The sequence below is a fragment of the Pongo abelii genome, chromosome 9, assembly GCF_028885655.2.
Source record: "Pongo abelii isolate AG06213 chromosome 9, NHGRI_mPonAbe1-v2.0_pri, whole genome shotgun sequence".
Classification (NCBI taxonomy): Eukaryota; Metazoa; Chordata; class Mammalia; order Primates; family Hominidae; genus Pongo; species Pongo abelii.
Window position 1 is genome coordinate 7,886,108 of NC_071994.2, and position 22,860 is coordinate 7,908,967.

Below are 22,860 nucleotides of genomic sequence, written 5' to 3' on the forward strand. Positions count from 1 at the left end.
TAAGTGAATATAAAAGACTATTTTTTTCCTTGAATTTTTCTTGACAGCTAGCTTTTCAGAGCAAAAATAATCTCATAAGGCAGGGAATTATAAGTATTTGAGTATTTAAAAATACTCAAAATTGAGCAAAAAAAAAAAACTATTTACCTATTCTTTTGCCAATACCACAGTGTCTTTTTTTTTTTTAATTATACTTTAAGTTTTAGGGTACATGTGCACAACGTGCAGGTTTGTTACATATCTATACATATGCCATGTTGGTGTGCTGCACCCAGTAACTCATCATTTAACACTAGGTATATCTCCTAATGCTATCCCTCCCCCCACCCCACAACAGGCCCTGGTGTGTGATGTTCCCCTTCCTGTGTCCATGTGTTCTCATTTTTCAATTCCCACCTATGAGTGAGAACATGCAGTGTTTGGTTTTTTGTCCTTGCGATAATTTGCTGAGAATGATGGTTTCCAGCTTCATCCACGTCCCTACAAAGGAAATGAACTCATCGTTTTTTATGGCTGCATAGTATTCCATGGTGTATATGTGCCACATTTTCTTAATCCAGTCTATCATTGTTGGACATTTGGGTTGGTTCCAAGTCTTTGCTATTGTGAATAGTGCCACAATAAACATACATGTGCACATGTCTTTATAGCATGATTTATACTCCTTTGGGTATATACCCAGTAATGGGATGGCTGGGTCAAATGGTATTTCTAGTTCTAGATCCCTGAGGAATCACCACACTGACTTCCACCATGGTTGAACTAGTTTACAGTCCCACCAACAGTGTAAAAGTGTTCCTATTTCTGCACATCCTCTCCAGCACCTGTTGTTTCCTGACTTTTTAATGATTGCCATTCTAACTGGTGTGAGATGGTATCTCATTGTGGTTTTGATTTGCATTTCTCTGATGGCCAGTGATGATAAGCATTTTTTCATGTGTTTTTTGGCTGCATAAATGTCTTCTTTTGAGAAGTGTCTGTTCATATCCTTCGCCCACTTTTTGATGGGGTTGTTTTTTTCTTGTAAATTTGTTGGGGTTCATTGTGATTCTGGATATTAGCCCTTTGTCAGATGAGTAGGTTGCAAAAATTTTCTCCCATTCTGTAGGTTGCCTGTTCACTCTGACGGTAGTTTCTTTTGCTGTGCAGAAGCTCTTTAGTTTAATTAGATCCCATTTGTCAATTTTGGCTTTTGTTGCCATTGCTCTTGGTGTTTTAGACATGAAGTCCTTGCCCATGCCTATGTCCTGAATGGTATTGCCTAGGTTTTCTTCTAGGGTTTTTATGGTTTTAGGTCTAACCATGTAAGTCTTTAATCCATCTTGAATTAATTTTTGTATAAGGTGTAAGGAAGGGATCCAGTTTCAGCTTTCTACATATGGCTAGCCAGTTTTCCCAGCACCATTTATGAAATAGGGAATCCTTTCCCCATTGCTTGTTTTTGTCAGGTTTGTCAAAGATCAGATAGTTGTAGATATGTGGCATTATTTCTAAGGGCTCTGTTCTGTTCCATTGGTCTACATCTCTGTTTTGGTACCAGTACCATGCTGTTTTGGTTACTGTAGCCTTGTAGTATAGTTTGAAGTCAGGTAGCGTGATGCCCCTAGCTTTGTTCTTTTGGCTTAGGATTGACTTGGCAATGCAGGCTCTTTTTTGGTTCCATATGAATAAAGCAGTTTTTTCCAGTTCTGTGAAGAAAGTCATTGGTAGCTTGATGGGGATGGCACTGAATCTATAAATTACCTTGGGCTAACTACTGTAGCTTTATAAGTCTTGAAGTCAGGTAGTGCCACTCCCCTGACTTTATTCTTCAATATGGAGTTGGCTATTCTGGGTCTTTTTCTTTCCATATAAACTTTATATTTTATTTTTGGAGACAGTCTCACTTTGTTGCCCAGGCTAGAGTGCAGTGCTGTGATCGCAGCTCACTGTAGCCTTGACCTCTTGAGCTCAAAAGATCCCCCTGAGTAGCTGGAATAAATGACCTATCTTTCCATAGCCAACTGAACATCTTGAAACAATGGCATTATAACAATGAAATTGAAATTCAGGGATTTGTACATCATGGTGTCAAGCTAATGACTTAATTCATCCTAAATTTCATCCTAGAAGTTTGTCCCTAAAAACATGGAGAAGGCTGGGTGCAGTGGCTCAAGTCCGTAATCCCAACAATTTGGGAGGCTGAGGCAGGAGAATCACTTGAGCCCAGGAGTTTGAGACTGTCTCTTAAAAAAAAAAAAGAAAGAAAGAAAGAAAGAAAAAAAAAGACACAAAGTTCAGAAAACAGAAAATAGAAGTGGTAAACACTTATTAAAAGGTTCAGATAAATATAAACTTTTAACTATCTCATTAACTTGTAAATTAGCTTAAATATTTTAAGTAATTGAAATTCCCAATGCTAGCAAAGTACAGTGAAATTGGTAACTTTGCTACAAATGTTAGCATTACATGACACAACTTTTTTTGGGGGGATGGAGTCTCGCTTTGATGCCCAGGTTGGAGTGCAGTGGTGCGATCTTGGCTCACTGCAACCTCCACCTCCCAGATTCAAGTGATTCCCTTGCCTCAGCCTCCCGAGTAGCTGGGACTACAGGCTATTTTTTTGTATTTTTAGTAGAGACGGGGTTTCACCATGTTAGCAGGCTGGTCTTGAACTCCTGAACTCAAGTGATCCACCCATGTCAGCCTCCCAAAGTGATGGGATTACAGGTATGAGCCACCACGCCTGGCCGACACTTTTACAAAGCAATTTCAGAGCCATAAAAATGTACACAGACTTTGATCAAGTTAATTCTATCTCATAAAATTAATCCTAAAATTTTCAATATAGTAAAAAGCTATATGCATTAAAGTATTCATTCCAGTGATATTAGCACTTATTGAGAACTGTGTATTCAGAATAACCACTGTGCTACATGCATTATACGTGTTACTTCACTTAATCCTCAAAACAATTTTATGAGGTAGGTGCTTTCAAAAGATCAAAAACTTGTTCAAGAACACACAGTATAATCTCCTAGACACTAAACTATCCTGCTATTCATAATAATGGGGGGAAAAAAAGAACAAACCTAAATGTCTATTAATAGAAAAATGGCTAATTTATGATACATCTTGATGGATAATTTAGCCATTAAAATAATGACTAGAAGACTATGTCACAACATGAAAAATGCTTATGTTAAGTAAAAAAAGACATAGGACAACATTATATATATATATAGTGATTACAACAGTATTAAAAAAACATGATGGGCATGATTCTGGCTCAATGTAGCCTCCACCTCTTGGGGCCAAACTATCCTTCTGTCCCAGGCTCCCAAGAAGCTGGGACACTACAGGTGCACACCACCATGCCCAGCTAATTTTTGTATTTTTTTGTAGAGACTGGGTCTTGCCATGCTGCCCAGGCTGGTCTTCTACTACCAGCATCAAGTGATCCTCCCGTCTTGGCCTCCCAAAGTGCTGGGATTACTAGCATAAGCCACTGTGCCTGGCCTAGAAAAAGCATTTTAGGAAATACAGCACTAATTCATAACAAACATGTTGGCAAATTAGGAATAGAAAAGAATTTCCTAAACTTAACAGGAGCAGGTACAAAAACTATTGCAAATATACTTAATAATAGACTTTTTTTTCTTTTAAGAGATGGGGACTTGCTATGTTGACCAGGCTGGTCTCGAACTCTTGGCCTCAAATGATCTTCCAGTCTTGACCTCCCAAAGTGCTGGGATTACAGGCATGAGCCACTGCTCCCGGCCAATGGTAGACTTTTAAATAATCCTTCCTTGTTTAATTTCCTTGTTTAAGGAAAGCAAGACAGATGCCTAATATTACCCCTGCTATTCTATTTAATACTAGTACTATTCTATCCAATACAATATGACAAGGAAAAGAAGTAAGCCATATGCCAGGTGTGATGGCTCATGCCTGTAGTTCCAGCATTTTGGGAGGCCGAGGCAGGCAGATCACTTGAGGTCAGGAGTTCGAGACCAGGCTAGCCAACATGGTAGAATCCCGTCTCTACTAAAAATACACAAGTTACCCAGGCATGGTGGTGCATGCCTGTAGTCTCAGCTACTCAGGAGGCTGAGGTAGGAGAATCACTTGAACCCGGGAAGCGGAGGTTGCAGTGAGCCGAGATCACGCCACTGCACTCCAGCCTGGGTGACAGAGTGAGACTCTGTCTCAAAAAAAAAAAAAGAAGTAAGCCATATAAGGATTGAAGAGGAAAAGATGGAGTTGTCATAATTTAGAGATGCTTTGAGTGTCCATATAGAGGATCCAAAAGAATCCACAGATAAATTATCCAAATTAATAAGGGATTAATAGAGTAGGGTTGAAAAAAATGAATACCATTCATAATAGCAACAAAAACTATAAGACTATAGAAATAAATATAGCAAAAGATATCTAAGACCATTATGAAAAGAATTTTAAAGTGTTAACATAAAAGATCTAAATAGGAATGATGACAGCAAGATGGTGGGATAGGAAGCCCCAGGCCCTCGTTTCCCCCACAGAAAAACCAACTCAACAGCAATATCAAATTATCTTTTGTGAGAACTCCAGAAGCCAGTTAAGAGGTTGCAGAACCACAAGTGAACTCAAAGCCAACAAGAGCCACATCCAAGCAAGACCCGGGCTAAAGGAGTACCCCCTCATCTGAGACATCCTAGCCTCATGGCAAAGGAAAAGAAGCTACCAGCAAAATACACATAGACTCTTAAAGCTTCTCCTGGAAGGCGACACATGTCACTTCCACTCACATGTCATTGGCCCTGGCAAGTTACATGACCCAGCCTTATACTCACAGGGCAAAAAATATAATTCTCCCAGAAGAAGAGCAGGCAATATTTTGAATAAATAATAACATCTGGCAAAATGGTCTCTAAAGTCAGGCAGACTTTGGCTTATAGACATTTGCTCTTGGTCGAGCCCCTTATTCTCCCTTATAGTGCCTATCTCTTAAGTGTGACAACTAAAATTAAATAACATTTTTAAAAGAAAAATCTAAATAAATGACAAGCTATATCATCTCACAAAAACAATGCTAAAAATGTTCATTGCCACCAAATTAATCTATAATTCCATTTAATAGCAATCAAAATCACAAGATTTTTTTGTGGAGCTTTTTTTTTTTTTTTTTTTTGAGACAGAGTCTCACTCTGTCACCCAGGCAGGAGTGCAGTGGCGCGATCTCAGCTCACTGCAACCTCTGCCTCCTGGGTTCAAGTGAGTCTCTCACCTCAGCTTCCGGAGTAGCTGGGACTACAGGTGCCCGCCACCATGCTCGGCTAATTTTTGCATTTTGAATAGAGACAGGGTTTCACCATGTTGGCCAGGCTGGTCACTAACTCCCACCTCCGGTGATCTGCCAGCCTTGGCCTCCCAAAGTGCTAGGATTACAGGCGTGAGCCACCATGTCCAGCCTGGAACTTAACTAATTATAAAACTCATAGCCAAGAGTAAAGGTTTTAAAAACCAAAGACAAGGTCAGGCGCAGTGACTCACGCCTGTAATCCCAGCACTTTGGGAGGCAAAGGCGGGCGGATCACGAGGTCAGGAGATCGAGACCATCCTGGCTAACACAGTGAAACCCTGTCTCTACTAAAAATACAAAAGAAACAAAAAAAACAAAAAAACAAAAAAATTAGCCAGGCGTGGTGGCGGGCACCTGTAGTCCCAGTTACTCGGGAGGCTGAGGTAGGAGAATGGAGTGAACCTGGGAGGCGGAGCTTGCAGTGAGCCGATATTGTGCCACTGCACTCCAGCCTGGGTGACACAGCAAGACTTTGTCAAAAGCACAAAACAAAACAAAAAAACACCAAAGATGATTCTGAAAAAGAAAAACAAGGATGAGAGATTTGCCCTATCATATGGCAAGATTTATTCTAAAGCTTTAGGAAATAAAACTCTACAATACTGGCCCAGGCACAGAGATAAAGACTAGATTACCCAGAAACAGACCCAAGCATATATAGAATCTTAGTATATGACAGAATAATAATATAAATTACTGGGTAAAGTACTATTCAATAATAAACTGAGTTGGGACAAGTAGCAATCTGTTTGGAAAAGGATTTAAATTAGATTCCTAACTTACATCATAAATAAAATAAAAATAAACTCCATTAAATCAGCTGGTTAGCAAAGCAAAACAAAAATAAATTCCAGATTCACTAGATGTAATAATAAATATAAATTTAAAACTTTAGCACTATTGAAGAAATTATATAGGCCGGGCATGGTGGCTCACACCTATAATTCCAGTACTTTGGGAGGCCAAGGCGGGTGGATCACCTGAGGTCAGGAGTTTGAGACCAGCCTGGCCAACATGGTGTCTCTACTAAAAATACAAAAATTAGCTGGGCTTGGTGGAGGGGGGCCTGTAATCCCAGCTACTCGGGGAGGCTGAGGCAGGAGAATCGCTTGAACCTGGGAGGCAGAGGTTGCAGTGAGCTGAGATCACTCCACTGCACTCCAGCCTGAGCAACAGAGCGAGACTCTGTCTCAAAAAAAAGAAAAAAGAAATTACATAAAATGTCATTATGACTTTAGCATAGAAAAGAATTGTCTCTAATCAATGATTGCAGCTTTCACTTTATAAAACTAGAAACAGAAGAGCAAGTAAGACACCAAACAAGCAAAAGGAAGAATAAAAGATCAGAGTGTAAATGAATGAAATAGAACAACAGGAAGAACCTGGTTCTAGCCAGACTGATCAAGGAAAATAAAAGAGAAGATATAAATAACCAACACCAGGGAGTAAGAAAGGGGATATTGCTAGAGATTCTACAAACATTAGAAAGATAATAAGGAAAATTATGAACAATTATATGTCAATAACCCAATAACTTAGATAAAATGGACAAATTCCTGACACAAATTACCCATGCTTACTCAGGAAAAAAAAGAGGCCAGGTGCAGTGGTACGTGCCTATAATCCCAGCACTTTAGGAGGCTGAGGCAAGAGGATTGCTTGAGCCCAGGAGTTCCAGACCAGCCTAGGCAACACAGTGAGACCCTGTCTCTACAAAAAATACAAACCAGGTGTGGTGGTGCATGCCTATAGTCCTGACTCTGAGGCAGGAGGATCGCTTGAGCCAGGGAGGTCAAAGCTGCAATGAGCTGAGATCGCCCCACCATACTCCAGCCTGGGCGACAGAGACCATGTCTCAAAAAGAGAGAGAGAGAGAGACTGTATAATTATTAAATAAATTGAATTTGTAGTTAAAATATTTCCCAGGAAGGAAAAAGTCAGGCCCAGATGGCTTCCTTGATGATTTGCACCAAATATTTAAGGAAGAAATTGTACCAAATATTTAAGGAAGCAATAATATCTTCTACAAACTCTTCTAGGCAATTGAAGAACAGAGAATATGTCCAAAGTCATTCTATGAGGCCAGTATTACTTGTACCAAAAAAAGACAAAGACATTACAAGAAAAGAAAATTACACATATCCTTTGTGAACATAGATGCAAAAATTCTTAATAAAATTATGGCAAATCAAATCTAACAATACAGGCTGGAGTACAGTGGCATGATCTCAGCTCACTGCAACCTCCACCTCCCAGGTTCAACTGATTCTGCTGCCTTAGCCTTTGGAGTAGCTGGGAAGAAAGGACCCAGCTAATTTTTGTATTTTTTAGTAGAGACGGGGTTTCGCCATGTTGGCGAGGCTGGTCTCGAACTCCTGACCTCAGATGATCTGCCCGCCTCAGCCTCCCAAAGTGCTGAAATTACAGGCATGAGCCACGGTGTCCGGCCAAGATTTTTATTTTTTGAGATAGGGTCTTGCTCTGTCTCCCAGGCTGGAGTGCAGTAGCAAAATTATAGCTCACTGTACCCTCCAACTCCTGGTTTCAATCAATCCTTCTGCTTCAGCCTCCTGAGTAGCTAGGACTATAGGCATGCAGCACCATGCCCAACTAACTTTTAGAAATGTTTTGTAGATATGGAGCCTTACTATGTTTCCCAGGCTAGTTTAGCAAGCTTGAAAAATATATAAACATCAATTGTATTTCAAATACTAGCAAGAAACAGTTGGAAAATGAAACTCTTAAAAAAATACCACTTACTGGCCAGGCCACATTTACAGTTAACCCTTCCACTGAAGTCTTGAACCCCTCAAAGTCATCCATAAGGGTTGGAATCAACTTCTTCCAAACTCCTGTTAATGTTGATGTTTTGACCTCCTCCTATGAATGATGAATGCTCTTAATGGCATCTAGAATGGTGACTCCTTTCCAGAAGGTTTTCAATTGACTCTACTGACTATCTATGGCAGCTATAGTCTTATAAAATGTATTTCTTAAATAATAAGCCTTTAAAGTTGAAATTACTTCTTGAACCATGAGCTGTTCATGGATGTTCTGGCAGTGCATTTGGCAGTCCCACACATCTGTCTCTTGCTTCAATAGTATTTGGATGGAACAAACCCAGGGACTCCCTCTCTTCCAGCCTCCAACTGCCCTCCAATGTCCTCTCCACTTGCAACCTCCAGGATCATCTTCTCAGCCATCTCCTGCTTCTGAGACCAGCCAACACTGTTTTTGTGGTTAGCTCCTTCTTGCCAACTAGACTCCTCAGAATTGTTTCATCGAGTTAGAGGCAGCTGTCAATCGCCTGGTCAATTTGTATCTGTAGGCCTCCTACATCTCTCTCATTCTGGGCTTCTATTTTGACTGCAATGATGTGGCACTGGAAGGCGTGGGCCACTTCTTCCACAAATTGGCTGAGAAGTGTAAGGGTGCAGAGCATCTCTTGAAGTTGCAAAGCCAGCATCGCAGCCACATTCTATTGCAGTAGAGACGGGGCTTCACCATGTTAGCCAGGATGGTCTCGATCTCCTGACCTCATGATCCGCCCACCTCGGCCTTCCAAAGTGCTGGGATTACAGGCATGAGCCACCACGCCCAGCCTCAAATTTAAATTTCTTAAAAAGAAATTGGAATGGCTGAGGATGGTGGCTCATGCCTGTAATCCCAGCACTTTGGGAGGCTGAGGTGGGAGGATTGCTTGAGCCCAGGAGTTCAAGACCAGCTTGGGCAATGTCGCAAGATCTCTAAAAAAAAGAAAGAAAAGAAAAGAAATCCGGAAGAAGTGCCATTTGGATAACCTCAACTTTTTCAGAAAAATAGAAGGTAAAGACATTTATTTAGATGAGTGTCAGGTAATTTGAAATATACACTATGGGAATTATATAAAAGGATACACAAGACAAAAGAGTACTGAACAACCCCAAGAAGTTAGAAATTCTGCTTAAATTTATAGCGTACCCAACATTCAGTTTTATGATTTACACAAGTAACACTTGGCAGCTTGGAAATCAGAATGAAAAAATAATAATAATGGCGATTACCCAAGCCTGGAGACTGATAAGAAAGATAAAGTAGAAAGTCAAGGCAGCAGGGGATTATACTATGCTAAGTGGCCAACGATGGGTAAGGAGGCCAGAAGGGGTGTCAGGAAAGAGAAGAGGGAAGTAAAGGGGAAGATGGAGTTTAAAAAACTTCAATTTCATATTACCACTGGTGTGTGTTCATTTGTTTTGAGATAGAGTCTGGCTCTGTCACCCAGGCTGGAGTGCAGTGGCATGATCTCAGCTCACTGTAACCTCCACCTTCTGAGTTCAAGCCATTCTCCTGGGTCAGCCTCCCAAGTAGCTGAGATTACAGGCACCGGCCACCACGCCTAGCTAATTTTTGTATTTTTAGTAGAGACGAGGGTTCACTATGTTGGCCAGGCTGGTCTCCAACTCCTGACCTCAGGTGATCCTCCCACCTCAGCCTCCCAAAGTGCTGGTATTACAGGCATGAGCCACCATGCCAGGCCTCATTATGTTTTTGACTTGCATTTTTCCCTAATGACTAATGATGCTGAGCATCTATCTTTTCATGGGTTTATTGGCCATGTGTATATCTTTTTAGGATAAATGTCGTCTTAGTCCACTCAAGCCGCCATAACAAGAGACCATAAACTAGGTAGCTTAAACAAGAGAAATTTATTTCTCACAATTCTGAAGGCTGGGAAGGCCAAGATCAAGGTGCCAGTTGATTTGGTTCCTGATGAGGGCTCTCTTCCTGGCTTTCAGATAGCTGCCTTCTCATTGTGTCCTCACATGGCCTTTCCTTGGTGGATACAAGGGAGGGAGAGGGAAAAAGAGAATAATCTCTCTCTCCCTTCCTCTTCTTATAAAACCGCTAATCTCATGAAGGCCCAACCCTCATGATCTAATCTAACCCCACTTACCTCCCAAAGGCCCCATCTCCAAATACTATCACACTGGGGGTTGGGGCTTTACCATATGAATTTTGCTATTTGTCCTTTAATTGTTGTTTTATAAGTTCTATATGTACACTGGATGCTAGACTTTTCTTATCTGTGGATTATTTTTTCACCTTTTTTTTCTGAGTTTTGGAACTAGAGACCTTCATTTTCCAGCTTTTTTTTTTTTAGGTATAATTGATCTTTTCACTTTCTTAGTATCATCTTTTGAAGCATAAGAGTTTTTAATACTGATTAAATCCAATTTCTCTACTTTTCCTTTCATTGCTTGTGCTTTAAATGTCATATCCAAGAAAACACTGCCTAATCCAAGGTCATGAAGATTTAAACCTTTCTAAGAGTTTTATAGTTTTAGTTCTTTGATCCATTTTGAGGTAATTTTTCTATGTGATGTCATCTGACCATTTTTCAGAATGTATTAAATGGCTAGCCATAAAGTCTACTCAAGAAAAAAATACAATATCCCCTCTTCCCATTCCAGCCAAATTCCACTATACCACTATAGGGAGACAGCTCTCCTTGTGTTCCCAGCTGAGAAGATGAAAGATGTGTGGTAACCCAGAAGGATGGAGTTGGAACAGTAAGTGCCCAGCTGATTACTCAATGAGGAATTGTAACAGTTCAAGCATTTTAAGCCAGCCAGGTACAAGGCAGGTTAGCTCTCACGGGCTGCTGAATAAAAGCAGTTATGTACCACTCAGCCAGAGAATGAGCCAGCTCCCAGGATCTCTAATAATAAGAGCTATCCTTTTCCTCCTGTTTTATCTATCCAAGTTCAAAAGGAAAAGGAATATGTCAGGGTTGGTAAAAATCACTTCTGTCCTTTCCATCCCCTTCTGTCACATCAAATCTTGAACATGTTCTCAATAGTAAAGTGCAATTAGATAAATGTAACAAGGAAAAGAGTAAAGAAATATTAAGGAAGCAAAAAAAAAAATCTATTTGTTTTAGTGTGTCTTGGTCTTCAGCCAACCTTTATAAAATCTTACCAAGTGTTAGGTAAATTTGGCAACAAGAGTCTGTTTAGAATGTATCAAAAGCTTAAAATTAAGTGTAGTCTCTCACAGTTTAATGGATAACCAGCAACCTATGAGTCTACAAACGTTTCCCTTCTTAGTATATGAGGCTGAGGTAAGTCTCAGTTTTCTCATCTCTGAAACAGAGATGATGATAACACTTACGTCTGACTGCTCCTCAAGAATGAATGAGATCATGTCTACAAAATGAGCTCCCCGGGGGAAAAAGCGTTAGATAAATTCTGAGCCTTAGAGTTGTTGATTTTGTAAGATATAAAATTATAATAGATTTTTATTCCTGAATACAAGAATCTCAGACTTAAAAAAAAAAAAACTTGATTACGTCAGACATTCAAGAGTTCACCATTGTGAATTTCTTACTCAATGTTGAGCAAGCCTGGACCTGTCAATCTCTCTAACCCATGAAAAGCACCACGCCTCACTTTCTTTCCCAACAAATTAACAAAGAGGACAAAAGTAAACTTGAAAATAAACAGGCCGGACATGGAGGCTCACACTTGTAATCCTTACACTTTGAGAGGCCGAGGTGGGAGGATCGCTTGAGCCCAGGAGTTTAAAACCAGCTGGGGCAACATGGCGAGATCTCATCTCTACAAAAAATAAAATAACTAACTGGGCATGGTGGTACACACCTGTGATCCCAGTTACTCAGAAGGCTATAAATGGGAGGATCCCTTGAGCCCAAGAGGTCAAGGCTGCAGTGAGCTGTGGTCATGCCACTGCACTTCAGCCTGGGAAACAGAGCAAGACCCTGCCTCCAAAAAACAAAACAATGAACAACAAAAAAGTCTCCCTGACACCAAAAGGGTAGCATATAGGGAAGAGGCAAAAACTGAACTATCATAGCCATGTAACCATATATCAACAGCAAAGCAGTCCTCCCTGTTTACAAGGACTGGTATTCTTATCTGGTCTTATGAAGAAAAAAGAAGGCTGTAAATTTTATTTGGGAAAAACACTTGCACATCTTTTTAAAATAACTGGCCATACTGTATAAAGAGCTAAGTTATGTCAATAAACATGGAAATGAGAAGCTATTTTAAAAAGACAAAAATAAAAATAATATGAATAGAAGAGAGAGGAAAAAGCAGCAAAATAAAGATTTATAAACATGGATTTTTTTCATATTCCTCCATCCACTTTCCTTTCCTCACTTGAATAAGGACATAATAGGAAGCAGACCTGAGCAAATAGGACAAACTGAAACAATCATGTTTCACTAACAGACATTTATGATAGAAATAGTTCTATATAAATGGATAAGTATACACATAAATGAATATATAAATGGAATTATACCTAAGTAGATAAGTATTCAATGCAGACTAGTAGTACACATTTAACATGATGTAGTGACAATTTTTTAAACACATAAGAACTTATCTATCTTAATGGGCATTATTCTGCAAAGTAGAGGGGATTATCCTCTTGAGAGAAGGCCTTAACTCTGGTCTGAGGTACTTAGACCTAATATAATAATAAATAAGGAATCATTAAGGCAAGAATGTAAGCTATGTTTAAATAAGAATTTTATATTATAAAGGCAGAATTAACGAAAAATCAATTACATAATGAGGAAACAAAAAAGGAGAAACCCCTCCCCACCATAAAAACCAAGATTTTTAACCCTGGAGAATTATGAGTATGTCAATATCACTGAAAGGAATGCAGACATTACACAATAAGTTCATTTCAAGAAACTGAACCCCATGTTAGACATGTTACACAGGATATTTCAGAGGAACTCTCAAATGGAATAGTCTAATTGACATTCAAAGCTATTGCATTGGGGTTTAGGAGACATGTCAGTGATCAAGACGGGGAAAAGTAAGTCTCATCAGCATAGTTAATGTTAGTTAAAGTCTTGAAAGTAGAAAAGCTGTCTGAATTGAATGTAGAATAATGATGCAGAATAAGGAAGGGAAGAAAGGCACATTGGTGACTGAACTTTGGGGAATATCCTCTGGGTTATGAGAGAAGCTCTTTGAACTTACAGCTCCATTACAGTACTAATCACACTGCATTTTATTTGCAGAGCTGCCTCTACTTCCTGTGACTTCTTTGTGGCAAGGTAGATGTTACAATAAAAGTTTACTGAATAAAAGTATAAATAGGGACCAGAGAAGAAAGGGGAAAAAAGAGAAAATAAACCAGTAGAGAAGGAGGTGAGTAGGGAGATTACAATGGTCATTGTTTATTAATCCAGCATAAATAAAATACCCAGAAACATGAGCCTATTTTGTACAGGAATTGATCTAAAGTATTCCAGATCCAGAGAAAAAAGTACCTTGATACAACCCTGGTAGAACAGATTGAAGAGTAAAGGAAACTAAAGCTGATAGTTCTTCAACAGTTCAGCTCCCCTAAAGAGGGGTCAGACCACTTGTTTTAGACACTGAGAGAAATCAGCCAAATAATGAAGACAACAACATAGTTAAACTGAATTCAGAGACATATTAACTTTGTATAGATACATAATTTTTTAGCATCTAGAAAACTGGTGAGTAATGAATCCAGCTGCCAGAGACTCCCTGATGACGCTAATTAAACAGTGTAAAGATCAGTAAATGGACCAATTTAAAGCAGTTTGCTATTAGTTTAATAGTGTCAGAAATTCTAAATAATAATCGTAAAAAAGGCATAATTATGGCATAATAATGCCATAATAATAATTAAAGGCATAAACCAGGGAGTTAAGGGATTCCTGTCTTAGTCTTCACCAATTTCCTTTGTGAGGTTCACTGAGTAATTTTTGTTACTAATTAGTAAGAATAACTAGGCCAGGCACGGTGGCTTACGCCTGTAATCCCAGCACTTTGGGAGGCCAAGGCTGGTGGATCACCTGAGGTTAGGAGTTCGAGACAGGCCTGGCCAACATGGTGAAACCCCATCTCTACTAAAAATATAAAAATTAGCTGGCCGTGGTGGCAGGCACTTGTAATCCCAGCTACTTGGGAGGCTGAGGCAGGAGAATTTCTTGAACCTAGGAGGCAGAGGTTGCAGTGAGCCAAGATCATGCCACTGCACTCCAGCCTGGGTGACAAGAGTGAGACTCTGTCTCAAAAACAAACAAACAAACAAAAAGAATAACTAGCATTATTGAGTGGAGGTTAATATTAAGAGCCCTAACAGCTGGAGAGAAGACTTAGGCTGCAGTTGGCTACTAAATGTGATTGACCATGAGCAAATGATTCTATTTTAATTATGTACTTGATGTGCAGTATTTCCTCTTTGTACGAAGAGTTAGCCACTCACACTTTATCACAATAAGGATTAAATGAAATTGCTTTGAGCTTTTAAAGTAACAGTTAAATTAAAACTAAGTCACCATGACAAAAATTGTCTAGCGTTTGTATTGGCATGAGTATGTGGTTATTCCATAAATGATAACCCATAAATGATACTCCCTAAGAGTAACAATGATAATAAAACTATTCTCTTGTAGTTACATGGCTTTTAACTTTTTTCAAAGCACTTTCACAAATATTAGTCAAACAAGTAGCCTTATATATGATCTGACCACTCCTTGTACAAGCAAATTAAGTGTGGGTTTATTTTGCAAGGAATGCTCCTATCTCCTCCCTAGTGCTAATAATATACTCCATTTATATAGCTTTTTTTTTTTTTTTTTTTTGGAGACAAGATCTCACTCTGTCACCAAGGCTGTAGTGCAGTGGCGCAATCACAGCTCACTGCAGACTGGACCTCCTGGGCTCAAATGGATCTCCTGCCTCAGCCCCCTAGTAGCTAGGACCCCAGGCACGCCCAGCTGATTTTCACATGCCTGGCTGATTTTTGTATTTTTTGTAGAGATGGGGTTTCATCATGTTGCCCAAGGCTGGAGCACTCTGCCTACCTCAGCCTCCCACAGTGCTGGGATTTTAGTCGGAGCCACCGTGTCCAGCCAGATTTTCACTTCTTTTTTTTTTTTTTTTTTTTTTTTTTTGGAGATGGAGTCTCGCATTGTCGCCCGAGCTGGAGTGCAGTGGCATGATTTCAGCTCACTGCAACCTCCGCCTCCCAGGTTCAAGCGAGTCTCCTGCCTCAGCCTTCCAAGTAGCTGGGATTACAGGTGCCCACTACCACCCCCAGCTAATTTTTTTTTTTTTTTGTATTTTTAGTAGAGACGGGGTTTCACTGTGTTGACCAGGCTGGTCTAAAACTCCTGACCTCATGATCCTCCCGCCTAGGCCTCCCAAAGTGCTGGGATTACAGGCATGAGCCACCGCGCCCGGCCGATTTTCACTTCTTTCAAAGCAATTTCACAGATATTAACTGGAGCAGGGCCACTAGGAATGATCTTTCCCTTCTCTGCATCAACCCAAAGACAATAATTCAAAAATGAAGAACAAGTAAAAACTTATAAATAATTAGATGTTTTTGAGGCAGTCAGCCCATGATTCTTGAACTTGGATTCAGATCTCCCAAAAGTCTCAGAATCAGAGCAAACTCTTCAGGACATAGCTGATATTCCCTTTTTTCTAGGCACAGGCTTAAAGAGGCAATAGAATAGAGTAATTAAGATATCTTCACTAGGGGCATAAAGGGAGAAACCAAATCTGTCTTGTTCACTACTATAACCACCTTTAAGTCGAGCACAAGGCCTAATGCATAGTAAATGCTCAATAAATCATCATTGTGATTAATACTAAAGGGAGAACATTCTTACCAAATGCTCACAGAATGTTCTGGAGCTAAAATAAAAATCTTGGCTGGGCAGGGTGGCTCACACTTGTAATCCCTGTGTTTTGGGAGGCTGTTGCATGAGGGCTTGAGACCAGCCAGGAGTTTGAGACCAGCCAGGGCAACAAAGTGAGATCCCATCTTTAGAAAAAATTTAAAAAGTAACTGGGCATGGAGGTGTGCACATGTGACCTTAGCTACTCAAGAGGCTGAGGCTGGAGGATGGCTCAAGCCCAGGAGCTTGGGGCTGCAGTGAACCATGATCACACCACTGCACCCCAGTCTGGGTGACAGAGCAAGGCCCTATCTCAAAAATAATAATAGGACAGGTGCAGTGGCTCATGCCTGTAATCCCAGCATTTTGGGAGGCCGAGGTGGGAGGACTGCTTGAGCCCAGGAGTTCAGGACCAGCCTGGGCAACATAGTGAGACCTCATCTCTACAAAATAATAATAATAATAATAATAATAATAATAATAATGTTTAAAATCTCATTTTTTTATTACTTTTCCTCCACAATTAGTTTTTAAATGTGCTCAAAATAAAACAAAACAAAAAACATTAATGTGCTCACACCAAGTAGAACCTAAACAAAATTAGGGTCACAGAGCAAAAGCCGAAGTCGTAAAATATCCAAGGATACAGAGAGTTGGAAGGTAGATTCAGAGGGCCAAGACAATTAACAAACGAAAACGGGAATACATCTGATCACTTCATTTAGCAACAAGCATTTTTAAGTCCTCATTCTTTTTTATTTTAAAAACAGTCTTACTCTGTCACCCAGGCTGGAGCACAGTGGCATGATCATAGCTCACTGCAGCCTCAAATGCCTGGGCACAAGCAATTCTGCCTCAGCCTCCTGAGTAGCTGGGACTACAGGTATGCCCCACCATGCCTGGCTAATTTTTTTTATTTGTAGAGATGGGGGTCTCAATATATTGCCCAGGCTAGTCTCTAACTACTGGGCTCAAGCGATCCTTCCATCTTGTCCTCCCAAAGTGCTGGCATTATAGGTGTGAGACACTTCACCTGGCCTGTCTCCATTCTTCAACTAAAAATTACTTCAGAAAAGAAGTTTCAAAAGGTAGAATTGTTTCCTATATATTTGTGTCTTTAGAGTATTCATCTTGTAACTGAGTTGTAAAAATAGTTTGTTTTCTTTGATATGACCAAGATAAAGAAAGGTACTGGCCGGGCGCGGTGGCTCACGCCTGTAATCCCAGCACTTTGGGAGGCCGAGGCAGGCGGATCACGAGATCAGGAGTTCCAGGCCAGCCTGACCAACATGGTGAAACCCCGTCTCTACTAAAAATGCAAAAATTAGCTGGGCGTGATGGTGCGCACCTGTAATCCCAGCTACTCAGGAGGTTGAGGCAGGAGAATCGCTTGAACCCAGGAGGCGGAAGGTTGCTGTGAACCAAGATCTCGCCACTGCTCTCCAGCCTGGGCAACAGAGGGAGACTCCGTCTCAAAGGAAAAAAAAAAAAAAGAGTACTCTGGGTACCTAGGTCTGGGTTGTCCTTTGCATCCGCACATGTTCGCAGTCCTCTCCGCCATGCTGCCACTGCTGCGCTGAGTGCACCATATGCTGGGCTTCTGCGTCGCCGGCCTCCACACCGCCGGGGCCCGCCCCGCCTTTCCGGCAGCTCCTGCAGCCGGCGCCCAGCTGTGCGCCTGGCCGTTCGGGCTGCTGTTTGCGCGCGGGTTCGGCGGCCGGGCCCCCTGCGGCCTCGCGGGCCCTGCACCTGCGGCTGTGGGTGTGGCGTGCGAAGGAGACAAAGCTTTTATTGATTTCCTGAGTGATGAAATTAAGGAGGAAAGGAAAATCCAGAAGCATAAAACCCTTCCTAAGATGTCTGGAGTTTGAGAGCTGGAACTGAATGGGACAGAAGCTAAATTAGTGCGGAAAGTTGCCGGGGGGAAAAATCAGTCACTTTCAACATTAACAAGAGCATCCCACCAACATTTGATGGTGAGGAGGAACCCTCGCAAGGGCAGAAGGTTGAAGACCCTGAATTGATATCAACTCCCCATTTCGTGGTTGAAGTTATAAAGAATGATGGCAAGAAGGCCCTTTTGCTTGACTGTCATTATCCAGAGGATGAAGCTGGACAAGAAGAGGAGGCTGAGTGACATCTTCTCTATCAGGGAAGTTAGCTTTCAGTCCACTAGCGAGTTTGAATGGAAGGATACTAATTATACACTCAACACAGATTCCCTGGACTGGGCCTTATATGACCACCTAATGGATTTCCTTGCGGACCGAGGGGTGGACAACATTTTTGCAGATGAGTTGGTGGAGCTCAGCACAGCCCCAGAGCACCAGGCGTACATTACTTTTCTTGAAGACCTCAAAAGTTTTGTCAAGAGCCAGTGGAGCAGACAGACACTGAAAGCCATAGTTTTATGGCAGGCTTTGGCCAGTGAACAAATCCTACTATGAAGCTAGACACGTGCTTTGAAATGATTATCATCCTAATATCATGGGGAAAAAAATACCAAATTTAAATTCTATTTTTTGCACTCTCATTTATTATCATTTTTTTCTTTTTTCTTTTTTTTTCTTTTTGAGATGGAATCTCTCGCTCTATCGCCCAGGCTGGAGTGCAGTGGCACAATCTCGGCTCACTGCAAGCTCCGCCTCCCGGGTTCACGCCATTCTCCTGCCTCAGCCTCCCGAGTAGCTGGGACTACAGGTGCCTGCCACCACACCCGGCTAATTTTTTGTATTTTTAGTAGAGACGGGGTTTCACCGTGTTAGCCAGGATGGTCTCGATCTTCTGACCTCGTGATCCTCCCACTTCAGCCTCCCAAAGTGCTGGGATTACAGGCGTGAGCCACCACACCCGGCCTATCATTGTTTTCTATACAAATCTATTGTTTCTAGATTTTTGTATAACATGATAGACAATAAAATGGGTTTATCTCCTCCAAAAAAAAAAGAAAGGTGCTTTAAGTAAGAATTGAGTTGCTATAAATTTGGGTATAAATTCAAATTTTAATTGATTTGCATTTTACAAAGCACGAAGAAAATTTGTCATTAAAAAAATGGTAATACATTTCATAAACATTTATTTTATAACATTATACCTTTCCAATTTAGCTTTTTGGTTGTTCCCATTTTTTTGTTTGTCTGTTTGTGACCAAGTCTTGCTGCCACCCAGGCTGGAGTACAGTGGTATGTGATAACGGCTTACTACAGCCTTTACCTCCCAGGCTCAAGCAATATTCCCACCTCAGTCTCCTAAGTAGCTGGGACTACAGGTGTGCACCACCTTGCCTGGCTAATTTTTATTTATTTATTTTTTTTGTAAAGATGGGGTCTCGTGATGGTGCTAGGCTGGTCTTGAACGCCAAAAAGTTCTACTGGATCAAGCAATCCGCCTGCCTTGGCCTCCTAAAGTGCTGAGATTACAGGCATGAGCCACTGTGCCTAGCCAGTTGTTGCCATTTTAATACACAGTATGTTTTCTTTTTTTGTGTGTGAGACAGAGTCTCTCGCTCTGTCACCCAGGCTGGAGTGCAATGGTATGATCTTGGCTCACTGCAGCCTCTGCCTCCTGGGTTCAACGGATTCTCCTGCCTCAGCCCTGCCAAGTAGCTAGGACTATAGATGGGCATGCACCACCACACCTGGCTAATTTTTGTATTTTTAGTAGAGATGGGGTTTCACCATGTTGACCAGTCTTGAACTCCTGACCTAGGTGATCCGCCTGCCTTGGCCTCCCAAAGTGCTGGGATTACAGGCATGAGCCACTGGGCCTGGCCACAGTATATTTTCTTAAAGCAAGGACAGATGTAAGCTTTTAAAAATCTATTAATATTCCAGATTTAGTCTGGGAAAGTTTATTTTAAAAAGTTATTTTGTAAAATTTGTAAATTAACAATTCAATAGGAAAAAATAGGCCAATGGATAATACTTATGTAGCAAAGAACCATAAGAAATAAAAATGAAAGCATAAGAGTTCTAAGGTCATTTTGGCCTCCTTAAAATAAATGTTATGGCCTTTGGCTTGTAGAGTATTCTTAAGTCCAAAAAAAAATAAAAAGAAATTTTGCCAGGCACGGTGGCTCACCATGGATTACAGGTGGATTACACCGTGGATTACAGGTGGATTACCTGTAATCCAGCATTTTGGGAGGCCGAAGCAGGCAGATTGCCTGAGCTCAGGAGTTCGAGACCAGCATGGGCAACACGGTGAAACCCCATCTCTACTAAGATACAAAAAATTAGCTGGGTGTGGCAGCATGCACTTGTAGTCCCCAGCTACTCGGAAGGCTGAGGCAGGAGAATTGCTTGAACCCAGGAGGCAGAGGTTGCAGTGAGCCAAGATCGCCCCACTGCACTCCAGCCTGGGTGACAGAGTGAGACTCCGTCACAATAAATAAATAAATAAATAAATAAATAAATTCTTAAAACTAAGGTCAGCAAAAACTCCTAAACCGTACCAACTTTGGCATATAATATGGAAAACATTATTACTGCTAGCCAGTCATTTACAGTAAAAGCATTCTCCACACATTATTTCTTTGAAGTAGATAAAACAAATACTAAAATTTTTATTTTACATCTGGGAAAATTTTGCCTAAAGTTGTATAGAGAGTATACAGAAAAGCTATAGTGATCTAGGTATCTTGTCAATTCCATACAGTTTTATATTAATAGATCATCTTTTAATCAGAAGCCAGATAAAATGTAGGATAAAGTACTGCATGAGACATACTTATGTTTAAAAAAATTATTATTTATCTGAAATTCAAATTTAAGTGGGCGTCCTGTATTTTTATTTATAAATCTGTCAACTCTTTCATAATAAATTTGTTTCAGAAAATATCAAATTAATTGTCGGGAAGACATTCAGTCTCATGGAAGTTAGGTAATTCTTTACCTTTTAGGAACTTCTTGAGGACCATGCCACCAAAAAGGCTTCCTGCAGAAGCAACTGTAAGAAACAGAATACAAAGAAATATCACAAATAAGTAAATGCATTCTATTGAAAGAATCAAATGAGAGTCTAAAAAACTGCTTACAGACACAGAACATTTAAAAAGTGACCACTACTAATGAGTTTGGTAAAAATGGAAACATCAAAGAAATACTATAATGGTACAATGACTGTTTTGGGGAAAAATACCTTCTTAGAGATAACCAAATAGCAAGTCTTTTCACCTATATTCAACATCCACCCACAATCAACACCAGGACTGCCTCTTTGGATGATACTCTACTTGACAGAAAAAGATTATGTGAAGACTGCAAATTGCAGCTAGTAATCAGAATATATCATGTCAATAACTCATATCCTAATATAAGAGTCAATTAAAACTTTGGCTCTTCTTCTAACCAATTTTACCCTTAAATAGAAAATACCGGCCGGGCGCGGTGGCTCACGCCTGTAATCCCAGCACTTTGGGAGGCCGAGGTGGGCAGATCACAAGGTCAGGAGCTCGAGACCATCCTGGCTAACACGGTGAAACCCCGTCTCTACTAAAAAAAATACAAAAAATTATCCAGGCGTGGTGGCGGGTGCCTGCAGTCCCAGCTACTCAGGAGGCTGAGGCAGGAGAATGGTGTGAACCCAGGAGGCGGAGCTTGCAGTGAGCTGAGATTGCGCCACTGCACTCCAGCCTGGGCGACACAGCGAGACTCCGTCTCAAAAAAAAAAAAAAAAAAAAAAGAAAAAGAAAAAGAAAATACCAGGCTATCAGGTAAGAATTCTCTTACCTAGAGTTCTAACTATAAATATTAGAAATTTTAGAGCAATAATTATTCAGGGTAGACAGTGAATAAGGAAGCAGGCACCAAGGAGGGGACAAAAAGATCAGAACTACCTAGAGGCTTTTTATTTTCAAATTGAATATGCCCTTCCCCAGAGAAACGTGACCTCATAGTTCAGAATCTAAGAATCATTGCCATAGGAACCAATAGAAATACATCTATCCCTCAGAAAATGTGCATCTTTCAGACAAGGAAATAAGGTTGAGAATCACGAACTAGAGAGGCAACATCATTCTGTAAACTGTGCTGTTCAGTACAGTAGCCAGAAACTACATGTGGCTATTTACATTTAGCTAAATTAAATTAGAAATTTAGTTCCAGCTGGGTATGGTGGCTCACACCTGTAATCCCAGCACTTTGAGAGGCTGAGGTGGGTGGATCACCTGAGATCAGGAGTTCGAGACCAGCCTGGCCAACATGGTGAAATCCCGTCTCTACTAAAAATAACAAAAACTAGCCGAGCGTGGTGGCAGGCGCCTGTAATCCCAGCTACTTGGGAGATTGAGGCAGGAGAATCACCTGAACCCAGGAGGCAGCAGTTGCATTAAGCCGAGATCGCACCATTGCACTCTAGCCTGGGCAACAAGAGCGAAACTCTGTCTCAAAAAAAAAAAAATTTTAGTTCCTCAGTCACATTAGCCACATTTCAAGCACTCCATAGTCACATGTGGTGAATGGCTAGTCTGCTAAACAGGAGAGAACATTTCCATCATCACAAAAAGTTTTATTGGATAGTAATGCTCTAGATTTCCAGATTTTAAGTGATTCTGGATAAATGATACACGCTTCCAAAGGCCTAAGCCCAAGCAGCACAGAACATTTAAGAAAAGATAGTCTTTTTCATTATATTTTATTTTTCATTGAGACAGAGTCTGTCGCCCAGGCTGGAGTGAAGTGGCACAATCTCGGCTCACTGCAACCTCCGCGTCCCAGGTTCATGCAATTCTCCTGCCTCAGCCTCCTGGGTAGCTGGGATTATAGACATACGCCACCGCGCCTGACTAATTTTTGTATTTTCAGTAGAGACGAAGTTTCACTATGTTGGGTGGGCTAGTCTCGAACTCCTGACC

General features: G+C 40.8%; 1 protein-coding gene and 1 pseudogene across 15 annotated transcripts in view; one reads left to right on the plus strand and one right to left on the minus strand.

The window, feature by feature from the left end:
- The window catches only part of TOP6BL (TOP6B like initiator of meiotic double strand breaks), a 99,762-nt gene that overhangs the window by 64,574 nt on the left and 12,328 nt on the right, over positions 1-22,860 (minus strand). For all 15 annotated transcript variants that reach the window (XR_010141682.1, XR_010141681.1, XR_010141680.1 and 12 more), the window contains one exon: positions 20,901-20,954. Coding sequence is in view for 10 of the 15 variants with exons in the window: in XM_063728063.1 (XP_063584133.1) it covers positions 20,901-20,954 (54 nt within the window). In the remaining 5 variants the exon portion in view is untranslated. The remainder of the gene's footprint in view (positions 1-20,900; positions 20,955-22,860) is intronic.
- Positions 17,567-18,454, plus strand: LOC100436441 (complement component 1 Q subcomponent-binding protein, mitochondrial-like; annotated as a pseudogene).